This window comes from Sitophilus oryzae, unplaced genomic scaffold (assembly GCF_002938485.1).
Source record: "Sitophilus oryzae breed Bouriz unplaced genomic scaffold, Soryzae_2.0 scaffold_1621_pilon_pilon, whole genome shotgun sequence".
In the NCBI taxonomy this organism is placed as follows: domain Eukaryota; kingdom Metazoa; phylum Arthropoda; class Insecta; order Coleoptera; family Curculionidae; genus Sitophilus; species Sitophilus oryzae.
This window is the reverse complement of record NW_022146305.1, coordinates 352077-379702: the sequence shown is the minus strand read 5'-3', so window position 1 is coordinate 379702 and position 27626 is coordinate 352077. Positions and strand designations below refer to the sequence as shown.

Below are 27626 nucleotides of genomic sequence, written 5' to 3'. Positions count from 1 at the left end.
AATAGTCCATTTCACTATTCCAAAAAAGTAGCAAAATAAGCGTTCGGCATTTAACGTTTTATGTAAAACTGACTAGGTGTTTTTACACAAACGAAGAAGGAAATTAACGATAAAGCATTATACTATATCCGTATTGTGGCACATTTTTAGGCAACTTCTTTATTTTTAAGATTTTGATAGTCAAACATCAACAAAATATTTCTTATGTTTGGACTAAATTTTCTGGAAAATAAAGACATAATTTAAAATTCCGTTACAATACGAAAATAGATTGAAGTTTTGTGATAACAGTGATATATAATTTATACGGTTTTGTAACAAATTGCTCGCTTTTTTATGGCAAATGCTGAAGCTCTGCAAACCTTAATCAAAGCACGTGTGTTTGGGATTTTAGGTGTGGCTTAACACGACAGGATTGGAATAAACCTTATTAGATAGATTTCTGAAATATAATATATATTTCCTACACACCCGCTTTACCCAACCCCTGAGAGCCACCCGAACAGTACAGCGTAATAGACTCTTAACAAACTCAGAAGAACAGAAATAAAACAAATATTGAAGCCAATAAAACTTATTTATTATTAAGTAATTAAAAATATACAACACTTTATTTCTTAGGCGTTATTTTACAACAAAAAAACACTATAGTCTTAAATTCTCAAAATCTGACAGGAAGTTCTGCCGCACACTGTCATGGTTCCACCTGGTGCTACTTCGATTCTGGCAAAAGTACCACCACCGTACCCTTTGGTTAGTCTCTCTGGATTGACCACCAAACATCCCTGGATTTCCTAGAAAATATACATTATGTAGGTATACCGGGTGCGTCTCAAAAGTGGCTCACCCCTATAACTTTTTATTTTTTCAGATAAAGAAACGAGATTTGGAATGTTAGTATATGACACAAATTAGGATTGATTGACGTATTCAATTGTTTTTGGTCACTTCCTGTTTCACCGGAAATGATTACAACTTTTGATTTTTAAATGACACCCTCGGTATTTTTTTACTTTATTCGCATATATGTCAACTTTTGACATTTTCGCATATGGTTTATTTGAAATTATAATTTGCGGTTCGTAACGAAAATTTGACTCGAAATACCAAGTGTGTAGTATCAAATTATTCGTAAAAAAATACTTTTTCCAAATATGCTAATGAGCCACCCTCGTTCCATTTGAAAAAATTGAGATATGATTAAAAATACGATTTCAGCATTTTCTAACTGGCCAGGACAAGACACTAAAAACATTAGACGATCAAATCTATTTTTCCAAGGGTCCTTGATTAAGAATTAGTGCTTTTCTCTTCAATTATAGAATGTGCACTCTTCAATTATAGAATTATTTAAAAAACACTTACCTTAATGAAATGTTTTAGATTGGAAGGGAGTATGAGGATATGGGGTTTAACGTCCATTATTCCGTGTTTTTCCATCAGTGGCATGTCGATGCACACCTCTGGGTTGGGCGGATCCAGTGGATAAAAACTTCGCTGTTCTAGAAGATGGGAAGCTAGACGACCCATTCTGTCAGAAATGGGCGCATTTGGTTTATTGTCCCTGAAAATTTTAAATATTAACCTTTACAGGGTGTCCCATTTTGAAAAAATTGAAAATTTTGCAATTTGGGACAGCCCTCGTATCTCCGTTATTACGGATGATATCGAGAAGGTGAAAACTGATTCTTGTAGAACTTTTTACGTAGAATACAGTGGCGTAGTCTCTTTTTCTACAAATAAAATCTTTTTGAAAATATGAACTAAAGTTATGTTTTTTCAAATGGAACACCCTGTATATTTATAAATCATATGATCCGCTTTGCTAAGAGCTTCTGAAAAATATATATCATTCTATATTTATTTTCACTATTTACTGCAATATTTAAAATATATCATTTTCCTATTAGTAGGCCATGATAAATAACAAAAAATCAAAATGGTACTGACTAAAATAGTCATATACATATTAAAATTTTATTTGGAATTGATATTTTACTTTTAAACTGTTACCACTGAATCTCTGAATATATTTTTCTTTTTTATTATAACGGATGGGTTTGCAAATATCTAAAAGTTTGCATTATTAGCAGTGGCGTAGCGTGATGGGGGCGGAGGGGGCGGGCCGCCCCGGGCGCCGGCTTCCAAGTACCTGCGGGACGACAAAAATTGTTATAAAGGCGGCAGACGGAATCTGTAGGAGGGCAAACTTCTCTCCTAGAAGCCCTCCGCCGCGGGCGCCCCTAACGCACGCTACGCCACTGATTATTAGCTTGCATTATTAAAGCATTTTCCCGGTGTTCAACATTCATCTATTAGTTGTCACGATATATTTCATATTTTAAAAATCCCAAAAATCAGAAATCGAGAACGGACAAATCCGGGAATCAGGGAGGCCATTATATGGGTCCATTGGTTCCCCAATTCGTTGATTTGAGAAATAATAATTTAACAAAATTCTAATATTTTCGTTGTAAGTTAAGTTGTAAGGGGGAGCCCTATCTTGCTGAAAGTATATTTACGTAAATTAGCTAAAGGAAAAAGGAATATTTAAAAGTTCCGATACGATAGTTTCCAAGATTTACAAATAGCGGTAGAGAGTTAAGTATTCCTAATCTATAAAGAATTTATTAGTGGCTCTCAAAATAAAAGAAGAGACAGATAGCAGTATACTTTTAATAATTCTTTAGTTTCTTTTATTATCAATCATGGCCTACTAATAAATATGATTTTTAATATATTTTTTTAAATATTGCAGTAAATAGTGAAAATAAATATAGTGTGATATACAGTTTTGAGAAGCTTATGACAAGCCAGATCATATAATTTATAAATATACAGGGTGTTCCATTTAAAAAAAAATATCTTTAGTTCATATAGTCTCGATACCTTTAACAATAACAGAGATACAAGGGGTGTCCCAAATTGCAAAATTTTCAAAAAAGACCCTGTAGCTCAGAGATGAAGAGGGCTATGAAAATTTTGTTTACGGCATCTTCCGTTTGACAAAAAAGTGGAACAGGTTTGTGCAAACCGCACCCTTCTATCTTCACGAATAACGGAGATACCGTATGATTTCAACTAAAATGGGACACCCTGTACACCAAAGCGGTTTTCATTAACAAGGAACAAGAAAAAAACGTTCTTTCAATTATTTAATATAAAACAACTCTAATACAAAAGAAATAGAGAAACAAAGTAGTGATCTCAACCTAATAATATTGTTTAGAAAAAAAATAGTGCAACTCATTATAATTAAAACAAAATTCTGGACAAATGCGAATTTGTAGGTATAATTACATATACGGTTATCGCAAAAACATTTTCTGATGCACGTCATCAATAATATCAAATTGACACTACAGCCTATAAACATGACTAAATGAAATTTTTGGCAAAAATGTTTAAATTTGTTGTATAATTTAATATACCGAGCAGCTCCTCATTTTACTTCATAGAGCTAATGACTGTAACAGATATTTTACTTAGATTAAAGCGGCAAAAATTAGTTTAAAGCTGCAAAAATTAGTTTAAAGCGATTTTTATTATCGTCATGTTGGTCACATTACAACGCGATCAGCAACGTAGTCGTTTATTATTTGACAATTATTATCATAATGCCAGTCATTATTTTGTATATCATGTTGTTGTTGAATCTTTGGGAGTAATTCTCGTTTTTTGCCGATTTCCATAGTCTTTTTTTAAATTGTACTTTTAAGCACAAACAGTTCTTTTAAGAACTAAATTTTCGAGTTTTTGTATTGCATTTCTTGAAATTGTGTGTCAAAAATATGCCCAAGCATTTAAACAGTCGAAGCAAAGAGCTTGTAGCTTTCCTGATAAACTATTTTAAACGAGAACGTGACAATAAAGGTATTTTATTACCCTTGACTGCAGTCAGAGAAGTAAGTTTGATTGGTAAGCACATTATACCACTTTCAAAGTTATTTCTACTTATTTCGATTTGTGTGACTACTGTTAATAAATAAATTAATTACTAAAATATTAATTATTAAATTAAAAATAAAATATAAATATCTTTAAATTTTACATTAAAATTCATCTCATAAATCCATCACAATCTGGCAGCGCTGTCGCCATCGCTTGTTACACAAAGTTGATCACGTGCATCGGAAATTGTTTTGCGATTACTTTAGTTCTCGAATCGAGTCAAGCAGTTTTTTCATATCTTTTCCCGAAATTCAGTTTCCATCAAAAGTATTAAAAAATCTACAAGAAGATATTATCACCCATATATAAAATACACTCTATATAAAATACACTTTAAAACATATCTCAATTTACTTACAAATATATCTCAAAGCTGCTCAAATGAAACAAGACATCGGGAGTATTGACTCCAACGACCAATCCGTTTATCTCCACCAAACAAGGATCCGGTACCAAGAGCAAATTCTCGTACTTCCCCCTGATTTCGTAAGGTGGCGTCGGATACACCGGAAAATGATGTGGCTCCCTCTGTGAGGAAGCTATGACTACCTTGACGCCTGTTTCTGCTAGCGCGGTCATTACCTAATGATATTAATATTTAAAAATAGTGTAAAACATTCATACTAAGGACTGGCAAAGGTTAGTCTTGGGTCGACATTTCCGTATGTAAGAAGAGTACAATGTGTTTATAATGTACTGAACAAAGAGAGAACAGCAAAAACGTTGCCAAACGTATGAAATAAACCGAGAAACTGTGCAATTGTGCTAAGAGATGTGTGGAAGGGGATATAGCAGATTCGTGGAGTTTTTAAATTATCGCGATTACTGACATTTTCTCGTTATAAAAAAATGAATACCTTAATGATATCCTTATAATTCCATTTCAGATGCTCAGAAACATATGTAATAATTTTATTTAGTTTTTTAGTTAAAAATAAGCGGTTTGCGATCGTGATTTTACTTTACTTGATAGGGAAATGCGTACCCGAGAAATGTGGCAACGCCGCAACAGCACACCGTCGCATTTCTCTCACTCCGACTTAATAAGATCCCTATGAGATTTACTTCCACACATGTAACTACCGACCTAAAAAAAAGAGTTGGCAGCACGGTATAAAGTTCAGTAAACAGATGAAGAATATTTTATATTTTAATAAAATAATATTTTATTTTATACATACAGGGTGGCTCATTAGTGGGAGGAAGTTCAATATCGTCGTTGTTGACTTAGATACGAAAAATGCTTAAAAAATGCGATATTGGATTTCGTCACACTAATGGGCCTGATTTCATTATAAAAGTTATCGATATTTTAAAATATCGATATTCTCAGCCATCCCTATCATTACCGTATCGACCAAATCCATGAAAAACGCATCGAACTGCTGTCTGAGATCGCCGTTGTGAATGCCCTGGTTATTTCTTTCGTAAAATGGTCCTGTGAGGATCAAAACGTGAGGTTTGTACTCTTTCACGTAGATGAGGAGGTCACTGAGTGGCTCAAAGAGGAGGGTATCTTGGATGGTAAACGGGCCACAAGCCACTACGATTTGTAGAGGGTCTGAAATAGTAGAAAATAGTAGATTAAAAAAATTATACTTAAACCATTAAATTCTACGTAAAAAGGTGCTTTGGAAATGTTTTCATAGAAATACAAAATTTTCCATACTAAAAAAGTTACAGCGATTTGTTAAAAATGCACATTTTTGAAAAACACCCCGTAACTCCGAAACGGTAACAGATATTGATGTGCGGTTTTCACCATTAGGTTTTTGACAAAAATTGAGCTCCAGGCACAAATATTAGTTTTTGTCTATCTCCTATAGAAAAGGGTGTTTCCATTTAAAAGCGTCGAATTTATTTTGAACACCCTGTAGTATCTAAAGCAAGTATCTTTATGTGTATCTGTTTCTTCATCTCTATTAAACTTACCGTACCAATTTTGAATATTTTCTTCTTCAGAAACAATAATTGAGTCAATCACAATTTTTTAATACATTGAAAATTAGTATTTTTTCAAAGAATCTTTATTTATGATTCACTTTCATATCGCCCTGAAGCAAATGAGAATTTACACAGTTTCTTCTTCACGCCCGTAGCATTAGATGAGCTCCGTAGTACAATTAAAAGTATTAAAAATAAATTCTCATCTGGGACTGATGGGCTAACTCTCAAAATGTTCTCTGAACTTCCGGAATGCACATTAATCTATCTTACTACTTTAATTAATGAGTCATTCCAAAAGGAGTTTTTCCAAACTGCCTTAAGACAGCAATAATTATTCCTCTGCATAAAGATCAAGCTTCGAACTATCGCCCAATTGCTCTCCTGCCCACATTATCTAAGATCATTGAAAGATTGGTTAAAAAAAGGCTTCTATCTTTTCTCCTTAAATATAAAGTACTTTCTACCCATCAATTTGGATTTCTAAGTAACTAATGCTATGTTCGACCTTTTTAATAATGTATACTCTAGCCTGTGAATAACCATCACTCTACAGCTACAATTTTCTGTGATTTCTCTAAGGCTTTCGACTGTGTAAATCATAATATCTTAATTAACAAATTGCAATACTATGGATTCAGGGGAATGCCGCTCGAATGGCTTAAGTCGTATCTTGGCAACAGAAGGCAGCTTGTGAGGATTGATACGTCTATATCTTCTTGTAAGCCTATAGAATGTGGTGTCCATCAGGGTTCAGTACTTGGCCCTATTTTATTTCTGGTGCTTATCAACGACATTGCAAATCTAGGCATTAGCGGTAAAATCTGCCTCTTTGCGGACGATACTAGTTTCACTTGGAGCGGCCCAGATGTTACGGCACTATATAATACCAAAGATAATACTATATCCAGTGACTTACGCACCATTAAATCTTGGTGCGATTCTAATCTCCTATGCCTCAACCTTTCAAAAACTAAAGTTTTGTCATATAAAAGTACTATACAACCTTTTGTACTTAATAACACCACTATTGACGTCGTGGACTCTGTGAGATTCTTAGGACTTGTTAAAATGGAACTTGCACATCGAAGCCTTATCAAAGAAACTAAGCTCTGCCTGTTTTGCGCTAAGATCTGTTTCTAAGGAACTTAACTCATCAACCTCTAGAATGGTTTATTATGCCCTTTTTGAATCGCATCTTCGTTATGCCCTTCCATTCTGGGGTACTTGCTGCGCGACAAAATTTGATCGTATTTTCAAACTTCAAAAGAGAGCAGTTCGATACTTATTGGGACTAAACCGTAGAACTCACTGCCAGAATTTCTTTAAAAATTTCAAAATACTGACTCTTTCTTCCTTATTCATTTTTGAATCCGTTTGCTTAATCCGCAAGCACATATTCTCTATTCCGGAAAGGCCTTCTCACAACTATCCACTTAGGAATGCGGAGCACGATATTTATCTGCCAACCCCGAGCTCAGAACTAGTTAAGGGCTCAATACTGTACAATGCCAAGAAAATGTACAATCATTTGCCTTCGAATATCAAGTCACTTTCATTCTTTCCCGCATTTCGCAAAGCTCTGAAATTATACTTACTGGAGAGAGCCCTATATGCGGTAAACGACTTTTTTGTTGATGTTTAATCTTGAACAATTTTGAATTTTAAAATTTTGATCATCTCACACACTGGTTAAAGGTCTAGTATTTAATATTTTATAACTATTGATTTTATAATATATAACATTATTTTATCCATTTACAATTTTCCTTTTGTAAAATTTTCTAGATACGCCTGTGTTCTGCAATGTCCATATATGTTTTATTTGTAATTTTATGACGTAAATTTTTTTTTGAATTGATTTGTATTGTATGACATTTTTTGTATTATTTGTATATTTGTTTTTGTGCTTTTTTTGTTTTGCTTTGTCGATGAAGCTGTTTTGGCTTTTTGTACAATAAAGCGTTGTTTTTTTTTATTTTATTTTATTTATTAAACATAGGAATCAATAGTCTATACCAAAATCTCAAATTATTGTGAAATCTCTGAAATTATCGAAATAAATTTAATCATATTTTAAGATTACGTAAAACGATCTGAAAGGAAGCCAAAACTACAATAATATACAGGGTGTTCCATAGAAAAAAAACATCCCTATCCACTCACACTTTTTTGAACCACCCTATAGAACTTAAAATATTTTCCTGATATACCGTGCCTGTAAAATTCTCAAGTTTTTTTTTATTCTAGGAGCTACAGATGCCCGGCGCACTATTGCCGGACCCTGTATACGAAAATAATTGTACGGAATTACACAGGAACAATAAACAATAAAATTATCTCAAAAAAAAAAAGAAAAAAGAACAAAGTCCGACCCTGAAAGCGAAATTACTTCGGGTCAGACTGGCCGCAGCCCGAGAATCGTGATGCTGCACAATTACGTTATTTAACTTCGATACGCTCTCTGTAGCCAACACCGACGAAAACATTACTTTTATAAAGCTTATTCTTAGCGTAATATAATCTGTAAAATCGACAACATCGCAATAATTAATTTACAGTAAAAAAACACGACACGAGAGAGACGGAGAAACATCCAGAAAAAAAACGATACAATTATTCATTAATTACAGCATTAATTTAATCATTCTGCCTAATTACGCGAGCGACAGAGATAAAGGAAGCGTGAAAAACAAGGACGGCGCTAGTCTGACTCCCGTCAAACGAAAATTCAATCAACTTTAATTAGCTTGAAGCGGAGAACGAGGCACGGAAGATCGATACAAAGAAAGATTCGTTCGAAAACGCTACCAAATCGTCGTTTAGTCAAGTTTTCACCGGTATTTGTGTTGAATTTAGTGAGAAATTACCGGTAGAAAATAGGTTCTCGGGTGCGGGAGCGTGCGAGGTGTAATTCCGAGTCAAATTAAGGAAATTAAGGTAAACATAACCTCGAAATTATGGAACACAGGTTGCTGGTGGAGCTGGTGAAGCAGTACCCGCAGATATGGGATCGGAACAGTCCGTTTTTCAGGGACAAAGAATTGAAGGAGAAGGCCTGGGCCGAGGTGGCGGTCAAAACGAACGCCTCAGGTAAGGGAATTAAGTGAACAGGGCCGGACTTGGGCTTCGTTTAGAACCTAGAAATTAGCGGAATAAATTAGTTGTTTCAATTATACTTTTTATTTAAGAATTTAGGATAATTCACAATGTCTAAAAAATAGAATTAAAATTAATAGAATATCACGGCAACAGCTTGTGTATTCAGTTGTATAAAGAGTTGCATTCATAGAGAAGGCCAAATAACTTAATTACAGTATGCCCAATTAGAACATCATCTGTCATGTTAAGAAATAAAAGTAAATAAAGCGCCTCTCGTGTTTGTTCATATACTAAAAATTTCAATTAATACTTAATACCTGTATATATTTTTAATATATTTTTTAAATTTACATTTTTTTAACTGCGTAAAGTAATATATTTCATTTAAATTGAATATATTTCATAACAATTAGGTAAGTCAATTACAGGCTTGTTTACTAACATTTCTTAAATAAAACGAATTATAAAATTTTGTCTGTCCACCTACAAGATCCTTGACAGTGACAGATGTATCTGTCATTTTATTTTCAAAGCAGTTTATTTTATTTTACAAAGAAATAAGTTGGTACAATTGGAGCGCATAGCAGAAAATTAATATATTTAAAATTTGAGTGACAAGTGATTACTAAATATAATATTGTGAAAAAAAGTATAACATTGAAAAAATCTAACAGTTATTTTATTAAAAACAATTCCAGTATGTGTTAATACAAAACAAGCAAGGGTGTATTTTAAAAAACACCAAATACCAAAGAAATATATAAAAAAGATTTCCTGCTTTCAAGTCGTGTTTCAAGCTCAAGCAACTTCCTGCATTTATCGTTACATTTATCAATATAATTATTCAATATGATTATTATTTACCTATCGTGTGCTATTTTACAGATATTCCAGTTTTTGGTATCATATACAAGATAGTATAACAAGTTTATTTGTGGCTAATACAACTCTCTGGCAAACTGTCTCTGGGCACCGAATATTAACTGTAAACTATTTTCTGGGTCAACACTTAATTTCCCCTTTGAGTTTTCCTTCACTTAATTTTAAAAAACACGAAACACACGTAATAACACAGTCCAAAATGCAAAATATTTATCATTTCTATTTGACATAATTTGACACAAAATTATAACCTATAATTTGGCAACAGTTTGACAAGTCTCAAAAATCTTAAGTCGAGTTCATACGCATCGGCGTCCGTTTGTCGTTCAGCGGTCCGTTAAACCCTTTGAATAAGAAGACTAAGGAAGAAGCAAAATACTATACATGTATTCATGCATGGTGGGCGGAAAAAGGACTCTAGGGTGGGGATCCTTGACAGTTCTGTTTGACTGAATGGATGGATTGGTACGACTGTTTTTTTTTTCTGTCATCCTCTATCGAAATCTTCCCTGAAGTTTTAAAACAGAGTATCTTTATAATGCCTTTCTGTATTTTTTTTTACAGTTGACCTATGCAAGGACGCTTTCAAATCACTACGTGAAAAGTACCTGAGGGAACGCGAAAAGGCCCAAAACCAAGGAGACTACTACAAACCCTGGGAACTCTTTGACGATCTACGATTCCTCGATCCCCACATTCTCACTAGGGCTTCGGTATGGAATGGTAGCACCAAAAGCGAAGAAGAAATTCTCCCAGACCACAACGAGGCAGACCCAACAGGTTTCGATAAAAAACTAATTTATTTCGTGAAAAGGGCGTCTCCTATATGGGACAGGAACTCCAATACCTATCCTAACAAGACTTCGAAGCATCAACTCTGGGAGAACATCGCGTCAAGCTTAAACAGAGACATCAATTGCTGTATGCTTCGATGGAAAGCATTGAGAGAGAAATATATTAGACAGAAAATAAAATTCCAGGATGGAGAAGCAAAATGGGAGCTCTTGGACAGTCTGAATTTCTTGGATAAGGTTATACAGTACAGGAGGAAACAGTCAGACCTCAAGATGGATTATGGAGACTGTATGCCGGGACCTAGTCTAACTCCTTACCAAGAAAGGGCTTATGCTCAAATGAAATACAACTTTGATACCGATGACACTTCCTTTACTGACTCTTCTAATGACTTTCTGCACGCAGTTAAAGAAGAGAACATTGTTCAACAAGTAGCGGACAGTTCTTATAATAGTTTTAGTTGCAAAAAAACGAGGGAAAGATCTGCTAGTGCGAATAGTGAAGCACCGTCAGAGAAAAAGGTGCGAAGAGACGAAGAACAAGCCACTACCTCGAGGAATAATGAAGTTAAGAAGAGCGAGACTGTTGAAAAGAGTCCAGAACAATTATTCGGTGATTTGGTCGCCAGTTTGTTGTGTAAAAAACCGGAAAGCCAGAGAAATTTGTACATGATCGAAATCATGACAGTGTTGTCGAAATAAGAATTGATATTATTTTATAGAAAGATGTTTAGTTCAAAACGATAATTTGAAATACATGTAATATCAAAAAAAATGCTAAGACCTAGATTGTTTTTTGATAAAAATAAACAAGATATTTTGAATTGTCGTTTGTATATCTTGAAATCTCATTAATTGTTAATAATTTGTTACAAAAATACCTAGAGTTTGAAATAAAAAAAAATATATTTTTTTAAAGATAAAATTTAACAGGATTAAAATAGAATTAAATCTTTAAGAACATCGAAAATCGATATTTATAAAATGTCGATCTAAAGAGTACATCCCTATTTTTAAGTGGCTCAATTTAAATGCTGGGCTTGTGTTCTATTGGGGTAATAAAAAAGAACCAAAAGACATTAGTACTAGGAAAAACAAGCTTGTTTAGAACTATTATAATTCCTTTAAAAAATTATGTAGATAAGGAATGTGCTTTTTCCAGTTTTTAGAACATTGATGTTTAGTTCAGTACACAGAAAGATCAAAAAAGAACAAGGCGATTTAAGATTATTGCAAAAAAATATATTTTTTTAAGATTTGACATCCTGTATCTTTTTTTTTCATATATTCTATATATTTTTTGATGAGAAATTCCCCACCACATCCCAAATATGGACGTGCATTTTTCAAACACCACGTATAGCATATATTTAATTTTGAAAAGAACCTTATTATAAAATATAAAAAAATATATAAAAATATAAAAAAAATTAATTTTATAATTTTGATATACCACCTTTAAATATGCACAAAATTTAGTCTAAAAATAATCAAATTACAAAAAAAATATAGTATAATACAATGCAAGCGAAAAAAAACGGCGTCGGAGATTGAAATATCGCTGTTATAAAATTACATGGAGAATGCAATCGACCGTCATTTCCAAGCCAATTCGATGACGTTTTTTTTCTCGATCATACGGTAGATTATGACTGTAATTTAGAAATGGACATGTCATCAAAATTTCACTAAGCAAAAAACATAAAGTAATGCGTTAAAAAACTACAACTTTTCGGTAAAAATATATTTTAACCACCCTGTATACCTATGAAAATATTTAAAAAATGTGTTATTTTTATTATTATTGCCCCCGGTATTATACGAATCTAAATAATTTTTCTTAGAAACAGAGTTTGTATTTTTTAACATTTGTTTGTCATAATTTTAAATTTCCTTATCCAGTACTGAGCGTATATCAATATCCCAGGGAACTTATCACAAAATTACGACTTTAAATTTGATATAGTGTCGATAAACCACCTCATTACTTTCAACTGTATAAACAGCGAGTCTCGTAAATTCTTAGTAACCCAAACAGAAAAATAATAGGTTTGTTCCAACACAGAAATTTGTACTCTTCCACAGTTTTTGAACTGATTTTAGTGTCAAATTCAAAACCTAATTTTTAATTATTAATATTACAACCTATTTTGCTTATAGGCTAGACATGTATTATACGAGTAATCGCAAAACAATTCCCGATGCACATCATCGATCATATCGAAATTGACACTAAGGTCTATAAACCTGAATAAATGAAATTTTGGCAAAAAAAATGTTTAAATTTGTTGTATAATTTAAGATACAGCAGTTCTTCATTTTACTTTATAGAATATACAGGGTGTCATTGAAATGGTGTAAATAAAGTCGGGGGTGGGGGGGGGGGTTATATTACTCCTAAAAATAGTAAAAAAAGTTCCTATAAGTATAGGGGGGAAAATGCATATTAAGAGAGTTAGGGGCACTGAAAGGGTGAATTTAAAAAACGGTTGTTTTGAAATAAAAAAAAAGTAAAAAAAACTACGAAAAAATTTATAAACTACGAACCATATGAATGCAGCAAATGCAGCAAAGCATAAGATAATGGGTAAAATGTAAAATATATTTTAAATTTTGGGGTTTGAAAATCGATCTAATTTAACAAAAAACATTCAATATCTAGTAATAGTGATGTATTATTATTTGCATTCATAAAATTTATATGTATATTTTGGAAGTATCAATGTTAGAAAAATTATATTTGCAAATAATACAATATCATAGAAAAAAAGCGTCAGCGATGGCTATGAAATAAAGATCACTGTCATTTTATATGTAAAATTATTCTAAAACTTTTGATTTTCTTGGGATTTAGGTTCGGGAAAAACGCTGATTAAGTTTCATTTGGTTTTTCATTATTCTTATTTGGTTTAAATAAAAACGTTACGGCTAACATTATAGCCTTCATCAGTGTTGTGTAATATGAAAAAAATAGTGTCGAATATAATCTAAAAAATTACATATAAAATATTCACACCACACACCACATAATGTTTACTGCAATTAATAAACTAATATAAACTTGTCAAAAGATGACCACATATTTTTTAAAATTATTATTCTTAACACTAAAACTATCTACATTGACCATGGAGTACGATTTCAGCCATATTGTAAAACATTTGCTGCATTTGTATGGTTCATAGTTCATTTGCCAAAGTATTTATTACTATAAATAGGTATATATATTATATTTATTAACTGTATAGTATGTGTATTTCATGTAAACTATATCATTTTTAAAATACAAACCAAAAATATGAGGAATAATTATGTTTTCCATGTATTCTACAACATATTTATTAATCCGTAGTATCTAACTAGCGTGACGTCATAAATCTCGCTCTGAGGCTGTTCTATTAGAGACGGCATGGTCGCAAGTTGCTAACCTAATAAAATTAACACTAGAAAAGCCCGCGGAAGAATTTTGAACTGTCAAAATGCTGTTTCGGGAGAGTTGAATATCCGGGAAAATTGAGTTATTGAATGTTATTGCACCCAACAACGCTCTAATTACGCTCTCCTTTACGCGTTAATATTTTTTTGGGCAGTTTTATTAACATTTGAAATTATCACAACACAACAAGACACGAATTTGTTGAAATCAACTGAAATGCACCAAGCCTATAAGCGTAACCCTGCCAAGAACGGTTCTCTGCTATGTTGGAACAAACCTAATAACAAAAAAAAATGCTTACCATCGCTATAGGAGATTGTTTGTCAGCTAACCAACGCACTTAAAAATATGAAAAGCTGATTTCAGCACAACCGCATCGCACAGACACAGGCACAGATGAAATTGTATACCTTCCACTTGATAAGAAAAAAATTCTTGGCGTAGACAAAATAATAATCTCAATCTCAATATTTTTTCCTCTGAAGCTTATTTTCTGTAGTATTTTGAATTTAAATCCGTAAAACAAATAATTTTGACTAAAATATTGCCTTAACTATTTTATAAATAATTATTATTGAAGTCAATATACAGTTTTTGAAAAAAGAGTCTTAAATAAGTGCAAATATTTTCAAGTATGGTAAAGATCTCGATAAAAAAAACATATTTCCTCTTTACTGTTTTTCAAATAAGTCCAAAATAACCGAGTTATTCAAGTTTAAAAAATAAAAAATTGATTTATTTTAAAAAAAATTTGGGATTCACCGGATTTTTTCTGTATTTGTATCACTTTTAGTACCGTAACCATGGTAATATTAGAGACTAAGAAATTATACCACGGAAAAATTTCCGGTAGCAGTTCTAAAAAGTTTTCCAAAATATACAGAAAAATTTAAAAGAAAATGCATGTTTCAACGTCTTTTTTTTGTGCGAAAAAAACATAGATTTGTTCCCGAGGTCGAAATATACCACCCCGAAAATTATTTGCACTTAATTAAGACTCACCCTGTACAAATCTTCTATTATTATACTGGGTGTCTTTTAAATAAGTAAAAGTACAATACGATCGAGAAAAAAGGCGTCAAAGACGGCTGGGAAATGCAATCGAAGATAATTTTGGCGACGGTTTTTTCGATCATACGGTATTTCAAATCGAAATACCATCATTGACAAAAAATAAGCATGTTAATTAAATAATTATTAGACTGAAATAATAAATTTGGAAATGTTTTTGTGCTCAAGATTCAAGAGAAAATGTTTTATCACAATTTTTTCTAGAAAGGCACTTTCCTTGATCTTTTTTCAAAGATTCATCGATTATTCCAGATCTTAAGGCGGGTTTACATGCATCCGTCAAGCGTCGTCTGTCACACCAATCGTGTTTGAAGTATTACCTGTCATTTTTGAAATAAACCAATAAAATTGCATAAAATTAACGACGGGCTAGGCAAGCCAGATGCATATAAACACGCACTTAGACCAAGGACTGTATATATTCTAAAGGACTGTTCGATCGCGTCAAATCGCCGCTGTCGTAGTCGCCGTGGAATGCTACGTCACGCGCTGACCAGCGCTCCACAGTGCGGCGGATGGTTATTCTAGCGGGACAAAATCTCAAGAGCAATGTTTGGGACATAAAATCTAAGAACGTAGCAAATGGTCTAATATATAGCAACTATATGGTTAAATTTATTTATTTATTAACAACTTAATTTATTAATAAATAAATACAGGATAATAAAACTATGATATTATTCGTACATGACACACAAAAACCGTATTGTAAACTATTACCAAATACATAAACTTATGATATCAAAAAACTCTTTAGCAGTTTTTTTTTTATTTAATTTGTAATCTTGTGACACCCTCTATAATTTATTTTATAAAAATATATTTTATTTTGAAAATAATAAATAAGATAGATATTTTAATTTTAATGTTAACACTCGGTAATTGTAAATTCATATATAGTAAGTATCTAAGACAATTTTTTAAACTCAGTGTCTTTTGATGGAGTTGTTTTGTTTTTATACTATCCGATTGAAATGAATCTTTTTGGGCATTCATCTGTTAAGCTTGAACTCCCTGTGACTGTAACTACCTGTGTTGGTAACTATTGGTAACTCAAAAGATCTACATCATTCAATATATCGATATTTGAAAAAAAAAGTGAAAGTTTGATATCTGCAGAACAAAGGCAGGAAGGATTTTAACAAATAATACACGTACAGTAGAAAAGTACATACCTTTAGCAATCTTCAACATAATTTGGCTTTCTAATAAAATGTATGAGCACTTGTAAATATTTTGTTTTCGTATGATCTCTGCCTTGCTGAGCAGAAAACGACCAAATTTGGTTGATAAAAGTGTATCGAAATACAAAGAATATTCATGCATTTTTGTATCAATTGGAATGTCTACTATTTATTCTTATCAGTACACATTTTTTGGCTTATTTCTAACCAAACACTTTTGTCCCGCTAAATTTATCCTCCAACGCACTGTGCGCTCGTCCGTCAAATGCAAAAATAACTGTCACTGTCTAAAATCTTTAGCGCCAACTTCAACTCGGTCAGTAGATGACGTAAAAAAACTGACAGTGCAGGAAGATAGGAATCGAACTATCCTTATCTCTATATAGTATCCTTGCACTTAAACGCGATTTTTACAAAATGTAAACGCCATTTGTGGAACAAAATACATATCTAAACTATAATAGCTTCGTCACTTACCTTTAGTAACAGGAAACTCGTCAGAAAACTTGAAAACTGTTCCCGCATAAATTTCTTCTACCACAATTTCAGTTTTGCTATCACTGTATTGTCTAAATGGTTTGCCCTTGACAATGACAACTTGTCCGGGAAACAGGGACATTTTTTTTACTTTGGACAAGTTGAGCTGGAATGTCCTGCCCTGATGTGTATGAGTCTGTTCCAGCTGGACCGACTGGACGTTGATCTTGGTGTCGTAGTCTGATATTATCCTACCCTCGTACAGATTTTGTTGTTCATCCTGGAAAAATACAGGGTATTTAAAAAAACATGGGTCATCTCCCATGGGAAGATTTCTCAAGATAAAGATGAGATTTATTTTTCAAAAATAAAATAAAAACTAAAAAATAAAAAAAAATAAAAAAAACAAAAATAATGAAAAAATAATAAAAAAAAAAAAATAATTACTAAACAAACAAAAAAACATAATTGACTTACTTCGTTTTTTTTATTCTCATCCAAGGCATGCAACTGATATCTATTCCTTATAGAGGGAAACAGGGCCTGCGCCATGTTGCTCAGCGATTTACCCCGTTTACCGATGATCTCGTACATAAACCTCTGATCGGCTTTCAGACAATTTTCCGAATATGGTTTGACGTCGACAGGTACCTCAGAACCTTTGTACGAAGCATCTTTTCTCCCGTAAGAACATTGGACAGATCTGGCATTAGTTCTTTTCGAGTAGCTACCGATAGGAGCCCTGGAAATCGGTAAAATAAGAAAATGTATACAGGGTGTTTCAAAAAACATGTGCCGCATCTCTCGTGGGGAGATTCCTCACGTAAAAATAAGATTTATTTTTCATATCAACATAGGTTCGATTCTGTTTTGTTTCGTAGCTACAGGGTGTTAAAGTCTTAATAATCTTTCGATTTATTATAATTTTCTTAAAAGTACCTTTAGTGATTCAAATGACATTTTCAGGATAAAAGTTACTATAAGTGCTACATATTTTAATGCTAGAAAAGTGTCGGTAAATTCATCAGGGACGTGCATATGGGTTATCACTGGAATATTTTCGAAAAAAAAACATGTGCTACTGACTTTTTTTCTTCTGATATCAAAATTGTGTAGGCCGTTTAATGCCAATTAAAAGACATTTTTTGATGCTATTAACTTTTTTTATTTTCATCAGTGGCGTCCCTACGGTATTTAAACTAAATATTATTGAAGAAAAAAATGGCACACCACTGTTTTTTTTTTAATAATAATTTTTTGCTGTGAAAATTTACATCAAAATTTTAGCCATTTGGTCATGTATGAAAATGGTTTTTATTTTTTTACGCGAAAACGGTGCGTCATACCAAAAAAAATCAAGAGATCAAATTTGTTGCAAATTTAATGTAGATTTTAAAAATAATTTTTATTTAAAAAAAAAAACAGTGGCGTACCATTTTTTTCTTCAATAATATTTAGTTTAAATACCGTAGGGACGCCACTGACGAAAATAAAAAAAATAATAGTTATGTAAAACAACGTGTATAAAATTTAGTGATTTTCGTCCAACAGGGCCCTGAGATATTAAAACTCTTTTTAGGGGGCAAAATTTAGGGGGCTGTAAATCCGAAAAGAGGGGTTAGGCCAAAAAAAATACGGGTCACCTATTTTTTTTTCAAGAATCTATGACCAAATTTTTTTGCATTAATTTCCGGACACCCTGTATATGTAGATATTTGTTATTTTTTTAAATTGATTTATTTCAAACGCTGGAGAGAGGGGGCGCTACTATCAGTTTTTTGCACCGGTTCAAAAAAATTGTAGATCCGTGGCTGGTGAGGAATCTCCCCACGAGAGGTGACACATGTTTTTTGAAACACCCTATATCTACAATAAAAAATAGGTACTTAAATTGAATTTTGGCTCTTTTGACTTGACGGGAATTATGTTAACCTAACTTAACAGAAACAGAAGGATTCTGCTTGATTCGCGATAGCATGTGATAGATATGGAAATGCACCCCGGGCCCGTTAGTTATTTTCATCAGTGGCGTCCCTACGGTACTTAAACTAAATATTATTGAAGAAAAAAATGGTACATTACTGTTTTTTTAATAATAATTTTTTGCTATGAAAATTTACATCAAAATTTTAGCCATTTGGTCATGTATGAAAATGATTTTTATTTTTTTACGCGAAAACGGTGGGTCATACCAAAAGAAAAGTCAAGAGATCAAATTTTTTGCAAATTTAATGTAGATTTTAAAAATAATTTTTATTAAAAAAAAACAGTGGCGTACCATTTTTTTCTTCAATAATATTTAGTTTAAATACCGTAGGGACGCCACTGATAAAAATAAAAAAAAATAATAGTTATGTAAAACAACGTGTATAAAATTTAGTGATTTTTGTCCAACAGGGCCATGAGATATTAAAAAACTCTTTTTAGGGGCGAAATTTAGGGGGCTGTAAATCCGAAAAGGGGGGTTAGGCCAAATATAAAAAATACGGGTCACCTATTTTTTTTTTCAAGAATCTATGACCAAATTTTGTTGCATTAATTTCCGGACACCCTGTATATGTAGATATTTGTTATTTTTTTAAATTGATTTATTTCAAACGCTGGAGAGAGGGGGCGCTACTATCAGTTTTTTGACCCGGTTCAAAAAAATTGTAGATCTGAAATTGTAGCTGGTGAGGAATCTCCTCACGAGAGGTGACACATGTTTTTTGAAACACCCTATATTTACAATAAAAAATAGGTACTTAAATTGAATTTTGGCTCTTTTGACTTGACGGGAATTATGTTAACCTAACCTAACAGAAACAAAAGGATTCTGCTTGATTCGCGATAGCATGTGATAGATATGGAAATGCACCCCGGGCCCGTGTGCTTCGCACACACGGCACATCGATAGTTACGCCACTGACTTTATGTTGAATTTGACTTAAGCTTTAAATAATTTTGATTTCAGAAATGACTTAACACTTTTTTTTTAATTTTCAACAAATTAATAATAACGAACACAAAAATAAAGTAAAAGGCATTTTTTAGAAATTTTTGACAACAGAAATATAACTTGGCTAAGAAACACAGAAATTAATAACATATTATTTTATGATTTTACCGTATTATTAAAAGTACAAACAACTGAAATGTGAAGCTAAAATAATAAACATAAATTATTTTCAACAAAACTGCAAACCTTGAATGTACATAACTTTTTCAAATACAGTTCATGCTAATAAAGGATCTGCATTTACCGCACATGGATCGTGCTCATTTGATTCATCAGATTTTTGTTTTTGTCATTTCTTCATTGACATATGGTTGCCATATACCACATCTCTTTCTTTTCTGGTGTTGATTATTCAATTTTCTCTCTTCTATAAGTAAGAGATTCAGAATCGGAGTTATGGTTACTCTTCCTTCGGAGAAAAATCAATGTCTCGATGGTCTTCATCTCACTTGCATCTTTAAGTTCATCAAACCACTCAATTAATGCTTCCTCAAAATTAGCGTCCCAGTGAGGCACACTTTTTAGACTACCCACCATCCTAATAATGTAACATTCTGGGCGTGGCACACAGACCCCAATGAAACTTTAGCCCCTGCTGATAGGAACAATAAAAATAATAAAATCGGTTAAATAGTGCTTGGGGTCCGCTGGACCCCCCCACGCCAGTTGAGGGTATCTGTATCTATCACGATACCAAGACAGTGATAGACAAGTTTAATACGGGAAATTTTATATTTTCTTCCCTACTGGCAAATTTTACTAAATTCGAGTTACGCCGGTACGTAAGATAGGGGACGATATGATTTAATATTGACTTTATCAGAGTATCGCTAGGTTGAACTAAGGGCTTCTAATTCAAACCAAACATAATTATATTAGTGTTATTTTTACCCTGGACTGGTTACTGCCTCCGGGTCATCGACCAATCTGCGCGATTGTATGGGGGTTTGGATCCGAGATGTGGGTACTCGATTAGCCTATAACAAAAATAAATAGCCTTTTTTATTAGGGGTGAATTGGCATTGGATTATTTCATTTGGATATTGAAATTGTTATACCGGGTGTTGCATCGTCGAGCGGGACATAGGAAATCCCATGTAAATTTTAATGGGGTCAATAATTATTGGCTTCCTTAATTATTTTAGAGAATAATTCTATCTAGGTTTATTGAAGAGCACTAAAACCCACATTCAAAAGAATAACTTTAGTTATTTTTGATTAGCCCGTTTACAAGTTATCGCCGATTTCTTTTCAAATATTTCTCCTTTCTTATGGCCCTGTATTTACTTATGAGCACCAGTCAAGGTAAAAGATAATTGTCAAATGAAGTTGTAATTTCAGAAATTTACCTATTTAGTGCTTTATTATTATTATTAAAAACTCATACCTACATCGAAAATATTAGCCATGAATTACACTACCGAAGAAAAAGTATTGATGATTAAACGGTATTATCAAGGAAATAGTTATCAAAAGGTGTCGGACATGTTTGCTGCTCTGTATCTGAATAGACCGATACCTGGAAAATCTACAATCGCAAGGAATATCCAGAAATTTGAGACCAAAGGTACCCTAATAAATAACTGCAGATGTGAAGCAAAGCAGGAACAAAGAGAAGATGCAAGAAATGATACCGACTTGGAAGTTTTATTGTGCGTGGAAGAGAACGATGGAAAGATCAGCACAAGGAAACTTGAGGATGAAATAGGAATAGATCACACTACAGCGTTTCGAATTTTGACACGACGCGACATAAATACTCTTCCTTCAAATATGAAAACCACCAAGAGCTACGAGATGGGGATTTCGAAAAATCCGAAATGATTTCTTTCTCTGGGGCCATTTAAAAAACAGGACATACAAGGATAAAAAAATACCCAAATCTAGACGCGTTAAAAAATGCTATTTCTGCCGAATGCAATAGAATTTCAGTTTACCAACTAGCGAATGTAAGAAGAGAATTTTATGATCGCCCGGGTTATTGTCTAGCAGTCGATGGAGGAATATTTGAACATCTTCTTAAATCCCTAAAAAAAAGTTCTAACAATTTAATAGTACCTAAATTAATAAGTTATTGAATATTGTAATAATACTATAATTAACCTTGTAACTGATTACTTTATTTTACTTTAATTCATATTAATTTGTATTTATAAATACATATTTAAGATTTCCGATGTAGGAATGAGTTTTCAATAATAATAAAGCACTAAATAGGTAAATTTCTGAAATGACAACTTCATTTGACTGTTATCTTTTACCTTGACTGGTGCTCATAAGTAAATACAGGGCCATAAGAAAGGAGAAATATTTAAAAAGAAATCGGCGATGACTCGTAAACGAGCTAATCAAAAATATCTAAAGTTATTCTTTTGAATGTGGGTTTTAGTGCTCTTCATTAAACCTAAATAGAATTATTGTCTAAAATAATTAGAGAAGCCAATAATTGACCCCATTAAAATTTACATGGGATTTACTATGTCCCGCTCGACGATGCAACACCCAGTATACAGGGTGGTCCGAACTGTATTCCGGAAACTTCGGAAGAATATTCTGCAGATAAAAATAAGTAGAAAAGTTCGTATAAATGTATGTCCTAAAATGCTTAGTTTCGGGGATACAGGGTGTTTTTTCAAATAATTTCTGAAGTAACGTCAATATTTGGATGAAAATAGAAGTTTTTTGACATTTGATTTTAATGTCAATATGACCCCTACTTGTAGAGGGCGCCACTTACATATTTTTTAACTGGTTTGAAGAGTAAACGGTTGCGATTTTTACCAAGAGACATTTTTTACGTAGAAAATATACAGAAATGTATATTTTTGCACTGATATAGGTGGCGCCCCCTACAAATAGAAGTCATATTGACATCAAAATCAGATTTATCATGTCAAAAAACTCCTAGACACCAATTTTCATGCAAATATTGACGTTACTTTAGAAATTATTTCTTAATTTAACACTTTTACACCCTGTATCTCCGAAATTAAGCATTCTAGGACATACATTTATACGAACTTTTTTACTTAATTTTATCTGCAGAATATGCTGCCAAAGTTTCCGGAATACAGTTCGGACCACCATGTATATATGTAGTGGTTATACAGGGTGACTCATCAGTGTGAGTTTCATTTTGATTTCGATTATTTTTCAAAGATTCAATACAAATTGTTTTAACGTTTTTTCTTCCTAGAAAAATTGATTGTCAATAATGACATGTATTGAGTAAGTATTTCAATTCCAGATATCTAGAAAACGGTGGCTCGTAGCGATTTATACCAAGAGACTTTTTTAACGTAAAAAATAACGGAATTGTATATTTTTTCACTCAGTAGTTTTATACAGGTACGGACGAAAAGTTATTACTCTTCAAATCAGTTAAAAAACAAGTAGGTGGCGGCCATATATTTTCATGTTTTTTTTTGAACTTCCTCTAAAACAGTATGAAAATTTGGAAAAGTATAAACAAGATTAACCGTTTTATAGCAAGGAACATTTTATAGCAAGAAAGCATTTTTCTCAGAATTTCTTAATAAAAAAAGTACAAAAATTTAGTTCAATGGTAGGGAAAAAGTGATTATAAATTATGTGCTTTTTAATATTTTAAAATTGCAAATTAATATGACGTTAATCAAAATAAAAACTAACAATAGCTATCTCTATCAACTATATTTTCATATTTTTTTTATTTTTCTCTAAAACGCTACGAAAATTTGGAACATTATAAACGAGATTAACAATTTTAGAACAAGCAAAAACTTTTTTGAAGAATGCATTTTTCTCAAAAAGTTATAAAAAAGTTTTTCCTCTAGCAAAGACGATCCGGGGACATACTGTATACATTAAAAGTGAAACTCAAAAAATAATTAACTACTAAAAACAGTTTATTAAATAATATTTAGGTACTCTAAACGATATTACAAAAATCTGAAATCTCCAAATTAATAGTCAGGCAGATTTTCATTAAGAAATAAAAATATTTGGATCTTGGTCAATATTTGTTTTGTATTATTATACCAAAAAATCCCCGGTAAATGTCATAGCTATTGATTTAAACGAAATTATTTTTAAGTAAAATACCGTATGATCGAATAAAAACGGCGTCCAGTTGGCTTGGAAATGAACATCGATGACATTCCCCATATAATTTTACATATAAAATGACAGCGATCTTCATTTCATAGCCATCGCTGACGCCGTTTTTTTTCGATCATACGGTATAAACATACATGTGAACTACATATACCTATGTATTCGATAGAACATTTCAAAAACAAATCCCTTATGACCTTTATATTTTTGATTTACTACTTTAAAAACGGCGTCCAAAAAAAAACGGCGTCCAATTGGCTGGGAAATGACGATCGATGATATTTCCCATATAAAATGACAGCGATCTAAAATTTCATAGCCATCGCTGACGCGGTTTTTTTCGATCATACGGTATTAAAAAAAAGGCATGTGCAGAAAAATGTGCTATCCTGCTAATATACAGGGTAACTCATTAAAAATATACCTTATATCAATAACTGTTACATTTGATAGTGAATGTAATTTTTGGTAAAACATACAATGTGTTCCTAAATTATATGAATGTAGGTCCTAACCATCTTAACTTTTGAAATACAGGGTGGTAAAATTTTCTAACAAAAAGCATTTTTTTCATAATAGTTTTTTCATAAGATATTATACATATCTTTATGGAACTTGATACACGTTCTCTATGCACCAAAACGCCTTATTTGATGTACAAACAATTATATTTATTTCAACCAGTGGCGTCGATAATGGTTTTAAATTGAATATGTTTAAAGAAAAAAATGACAGGCCAGTGACTTGTCTTAAAATAAACTCTGCTTTTGAAATCTCCGTTCGTTTCTTAACAATTCTCTTATCTTGCTTTTTTTTATCCGACTGTTCGACAAAAACTGTGCTTTACTTAAAAAAGTCATTTTATTTCACTGTTGTGACTGTTGTTTGGAAATCATTTCTGCATCAGCTGGAAGGCAATAAAGATATACAACAAAGATTTTATTTGTACAACAAAAAATTATTAAAAAGTTATCTATAAAAAACAACAGAGAAACGAAATAGTTTTTTTTTAAGAAAATTTGATCACCCTGTACCTCAAAAGTTGAGATGTTTAGCACATACATTCATACATATGAAGTATTTTTTTTTCTAAAAATAGGTCCAAAATTCACCCTCTGAAACACTAGCATGTTATTAAGGAACGCCCTTTTTATTTTATTGTTTTTTATGAAAATTATAGGTGAAAAAATAAAAAAAAAACGTTTAAAGCCTGCTAAAAGTGAGACAAAATAAAATTTATATTACATAAAAATGTAAAATTTAAATAAACGCATAAAAATACTCTTTACAGGTAACATTATTGGAATTACAGAAAAAAATTGACATTATGTGCAAAATCTCTTGTTAAATTAGTTCTATACAATATCATTCGCTCGAGCATTTACCTCAGTTCACTGTTATTATGCTTTTTTAATACAATACAAAAATTAATGATGATAACTAGGTACTCTCTTGTGTGTCATTTTCTCAATGCTATTAAAAATCCATTACTACGATGAGGGTGATACCCCTATAGACGAGTATGGATCTAGTCACGATTATAAAATACGTGGACTAAACCCACAATCGCCAATACAGGAAATGATTGCAGACGCCAAACCTCACAGAACAGCCCTACACAACTAAAAATCTTCTTCGAAGCCTCCACAACCATTTTTTAATGAGTGTGGATCTAGTCACGGATACTAAAACAACGTAACACTAGACCCAAACCCATTACAAAACGCTCGTATTATGTTCTTTCTTCTTAAATCATAAAACAAATAGGTACATAAAAAGTTTATAAACAAAAATGCTGAAAATCAAAAACAATTAACGCTTGTTAAATCGAACCAAACCGAAACGTTTCACATACAAATCTATCGCAGCGATGCAGAGGTTAATCGAATAAATCCTTGTGAATATATTTCGGTACGCAAACTATTAGAAAGAAAAAAAAGTCTACAGAGGTTGTTTACACTACTTTGTTTAGTGGCGAAAGTATCGAAAGTTTCCCGCACGTTGTGCACACAGTGAGTGAATCAATCGGTCCGAGCAACAGGTTGGAAAAAGGCCGACATCGATTTTCGCGGAAAGCCGCTTGGAAACTGAGAAAAATCTGCGCGAAACGGCACCAACAAAAGCCCAAGCGTCTTCCAACAGATTTAACAATGGCCGCTGCCGCTGAAGGATCGCATAGCCTTGAAACTTCTCAGAAAACTTCAAAGTCATTTGCGCAAGTACGAAGCAACGACGAACAGTGATAGATCCCTGTCGTTTATTCCAACGCGAAAGAAAAAGAAAGAAATAGAAACGTATGATGCGAAAAATGAAGCTACTGAAGCGAAACGAAAGGCAAAGAAAAATGGTGGTAATTTTGGCTTTATGAGAGGTACAATGTTGCCGGACGTTGAAAATTATACCCGAATATTTGAAAAACGATAATTGCAAAATGCAAAGTAAAGCTTCATTACTATATTAATAAATTAGTAGTTTCAATTTGCGTAAAAGTTTGTTCATCTAACTGCAATATAAGCATTCAGAACGTCAAAATTAGTGGTAGTAATTTTCAATTAATAGAAAGTTAACAAACTTTCAACTTTTTCCACTATTTATACTTCAAAATTTGTAAAATTACTACACTTTAAGTATCTTTTTAAACTGTAACTTTAAGTCTAATAAAGCAGTAAAGAAATAAATCTAGATATTATATACGTTACTAAATTAATTAGAAACTATATTAAAAATAAATTAATTAAACAAATAGCGTTTAATACACCTATGTGTAGAATAGCTCTGTGAAATTTTTAAAAATGTTCCTCTTTAAGATTCTTAAACTTTTGACCTGGCAACCATGTAAAGGGGATTCTTAAAGACGGGATAACGTTCTTATTTATTTTTTTTTCTCTTAATTTTAAACTTACCTTTGGCGTCGCAGGAAAATCTGATACGTTTGTCGATTGATCGGGTGACGCTACGTATTGAGATCTATTAGTTTATTAAGGAAAGTTTTAGTAAAACAAGAATAAATTGAAAATAAAATCAGTTAGAAGAATTATAAGACAAAGGATACTGTTCTCTTACGATCTTAGTTTGATCTTTGCCTTTCTGATATTCCTTCCTCTCCATTCTTTCCAACAGCTCCACCGTTGGGGCTGCGCTTTTTAAATTTGACTGTGTGTAAGCCACCCATTGATCCACCAGCTCTTCGGCATCGATATTGTACGTGAGACATAGAGACACACCTTGTAAATTAATACCCGGATTTGAACAAAAGAAACATGCAAAACAGGGGGTTATACGTACATTTTTCAAGAACGTCTGCACTTGGATTAATACTGTACCCTTGAAACAGGTAGACAAGATCTTCATGGGAAGTCATTCCGAGTTTAATTCAGCACTGCTTGTCTAGATAGTCAATATTTTTTTAGCTTTTTAATAAAAAATATTGAATTTGTTAATTGATACACAAAACCATTGCGGAACTCCGAAAACTATCGTAAAAAACGCGCGAATAAATGACGTATATGACAGCGACAACGTCAACGTTAGTCAAATTTTAATACCAATCTATAAAATACAAAAAGTACTAGGGTGCCAGTAGTGGTAACATAAACAAAAAAAATATAAACAAAATGTTTAACTTAATTTATTTATATATTCGATTATATCTGTTTATAAATATGTTAAGGACTTATAATTTCTTCTCTTGA

General features: G+C 32.4%; 2 protein-coding genes across 2 annotated transcripts; one reads left to right on the top strand and one right to left on the bottom strand.

Moving 5' to 3' along the window:
- Positions 1-561: 561 nt before the first annotated feature.
- Positions 562-27445, bottom strand: LOC115880290 (DNA polymerase alpha subunit B). The gene is made up of 10 exons (XM_030897472.1): positions 27220-27445; positions 26987-27158; positions 26838-26901; positions 20731-20816; positions 17319-17583; positions 16842-17121; positions 5301-5512; positions 4310-4533; positions 1366-1564; positions 562-794 (listed from the first exon to the last, which is right to left on the bottom strand). The coding sequence occupies exons 1-10, from the start codon at positions 27293-27295 to the stop codon at positions 654-656; spliced, it is 1719 nt and encodes a 572-aa protein (XP_030753332.1). The 5' UTR covers positions 27296-27445; the 3' UTR covers positions 562-653.
- On the top strand, positions 8256-11553 carry LOC115880291. The gene is made up of 2 exons (XM_030897473.1): positions 8256-8988; positions 10444-11553. Exons 1-2 carry the CDS (start codon positions 8856-8858, stop codon positions 11373-11375), a joined length of 1065 nt encoding a protein of 354 aa, XP_030753333.1. The 5' UTR covers positions 8256-8855; the 3' UTR covers positions 11376-11553.
- Positions 27446-27626: the final 181 nt, after the last annotated feature.

Bases quoted from the DNA above. Each gene is read 5' to 3' on its own strand.
- LOC115880291 (XM_030897473.1), top strand. From the start codon at position 8,856: ATGGAACACAGGTTGCTGGTGGAGCTGGTGAAGCAGTACCCGCAGATA. The intron at 8,989-10,443 runs GTAAGGGAATTA...TTTTTTTTACAG, and splicing joins GGTCAAAACGAACGCCTCAG to TTGACCTATGCAAGGACGCT.
- LOC115880290 (XM_030897472.1), bottom strand. From the start codon at position 27,295: ATGACTTCCCATGAAGATCTTGTCTACCTGTTTCAAGGGTACAGTATT. The intron at 5,513-16,841 runs GTAAGTGACGAA...CTACTATTTCAG, and splicing joins CGAGTTTCCTGTTACTAAAG to ACCCTCTACAAATCGTAGTG. The intron at 1,565-4,309 runs GTAAGTAAATTG...TAAAATTTTCAG, and splicing joins AGCAGCTTTGAGATATATTT to GGACAATAAACCAAATGCGC.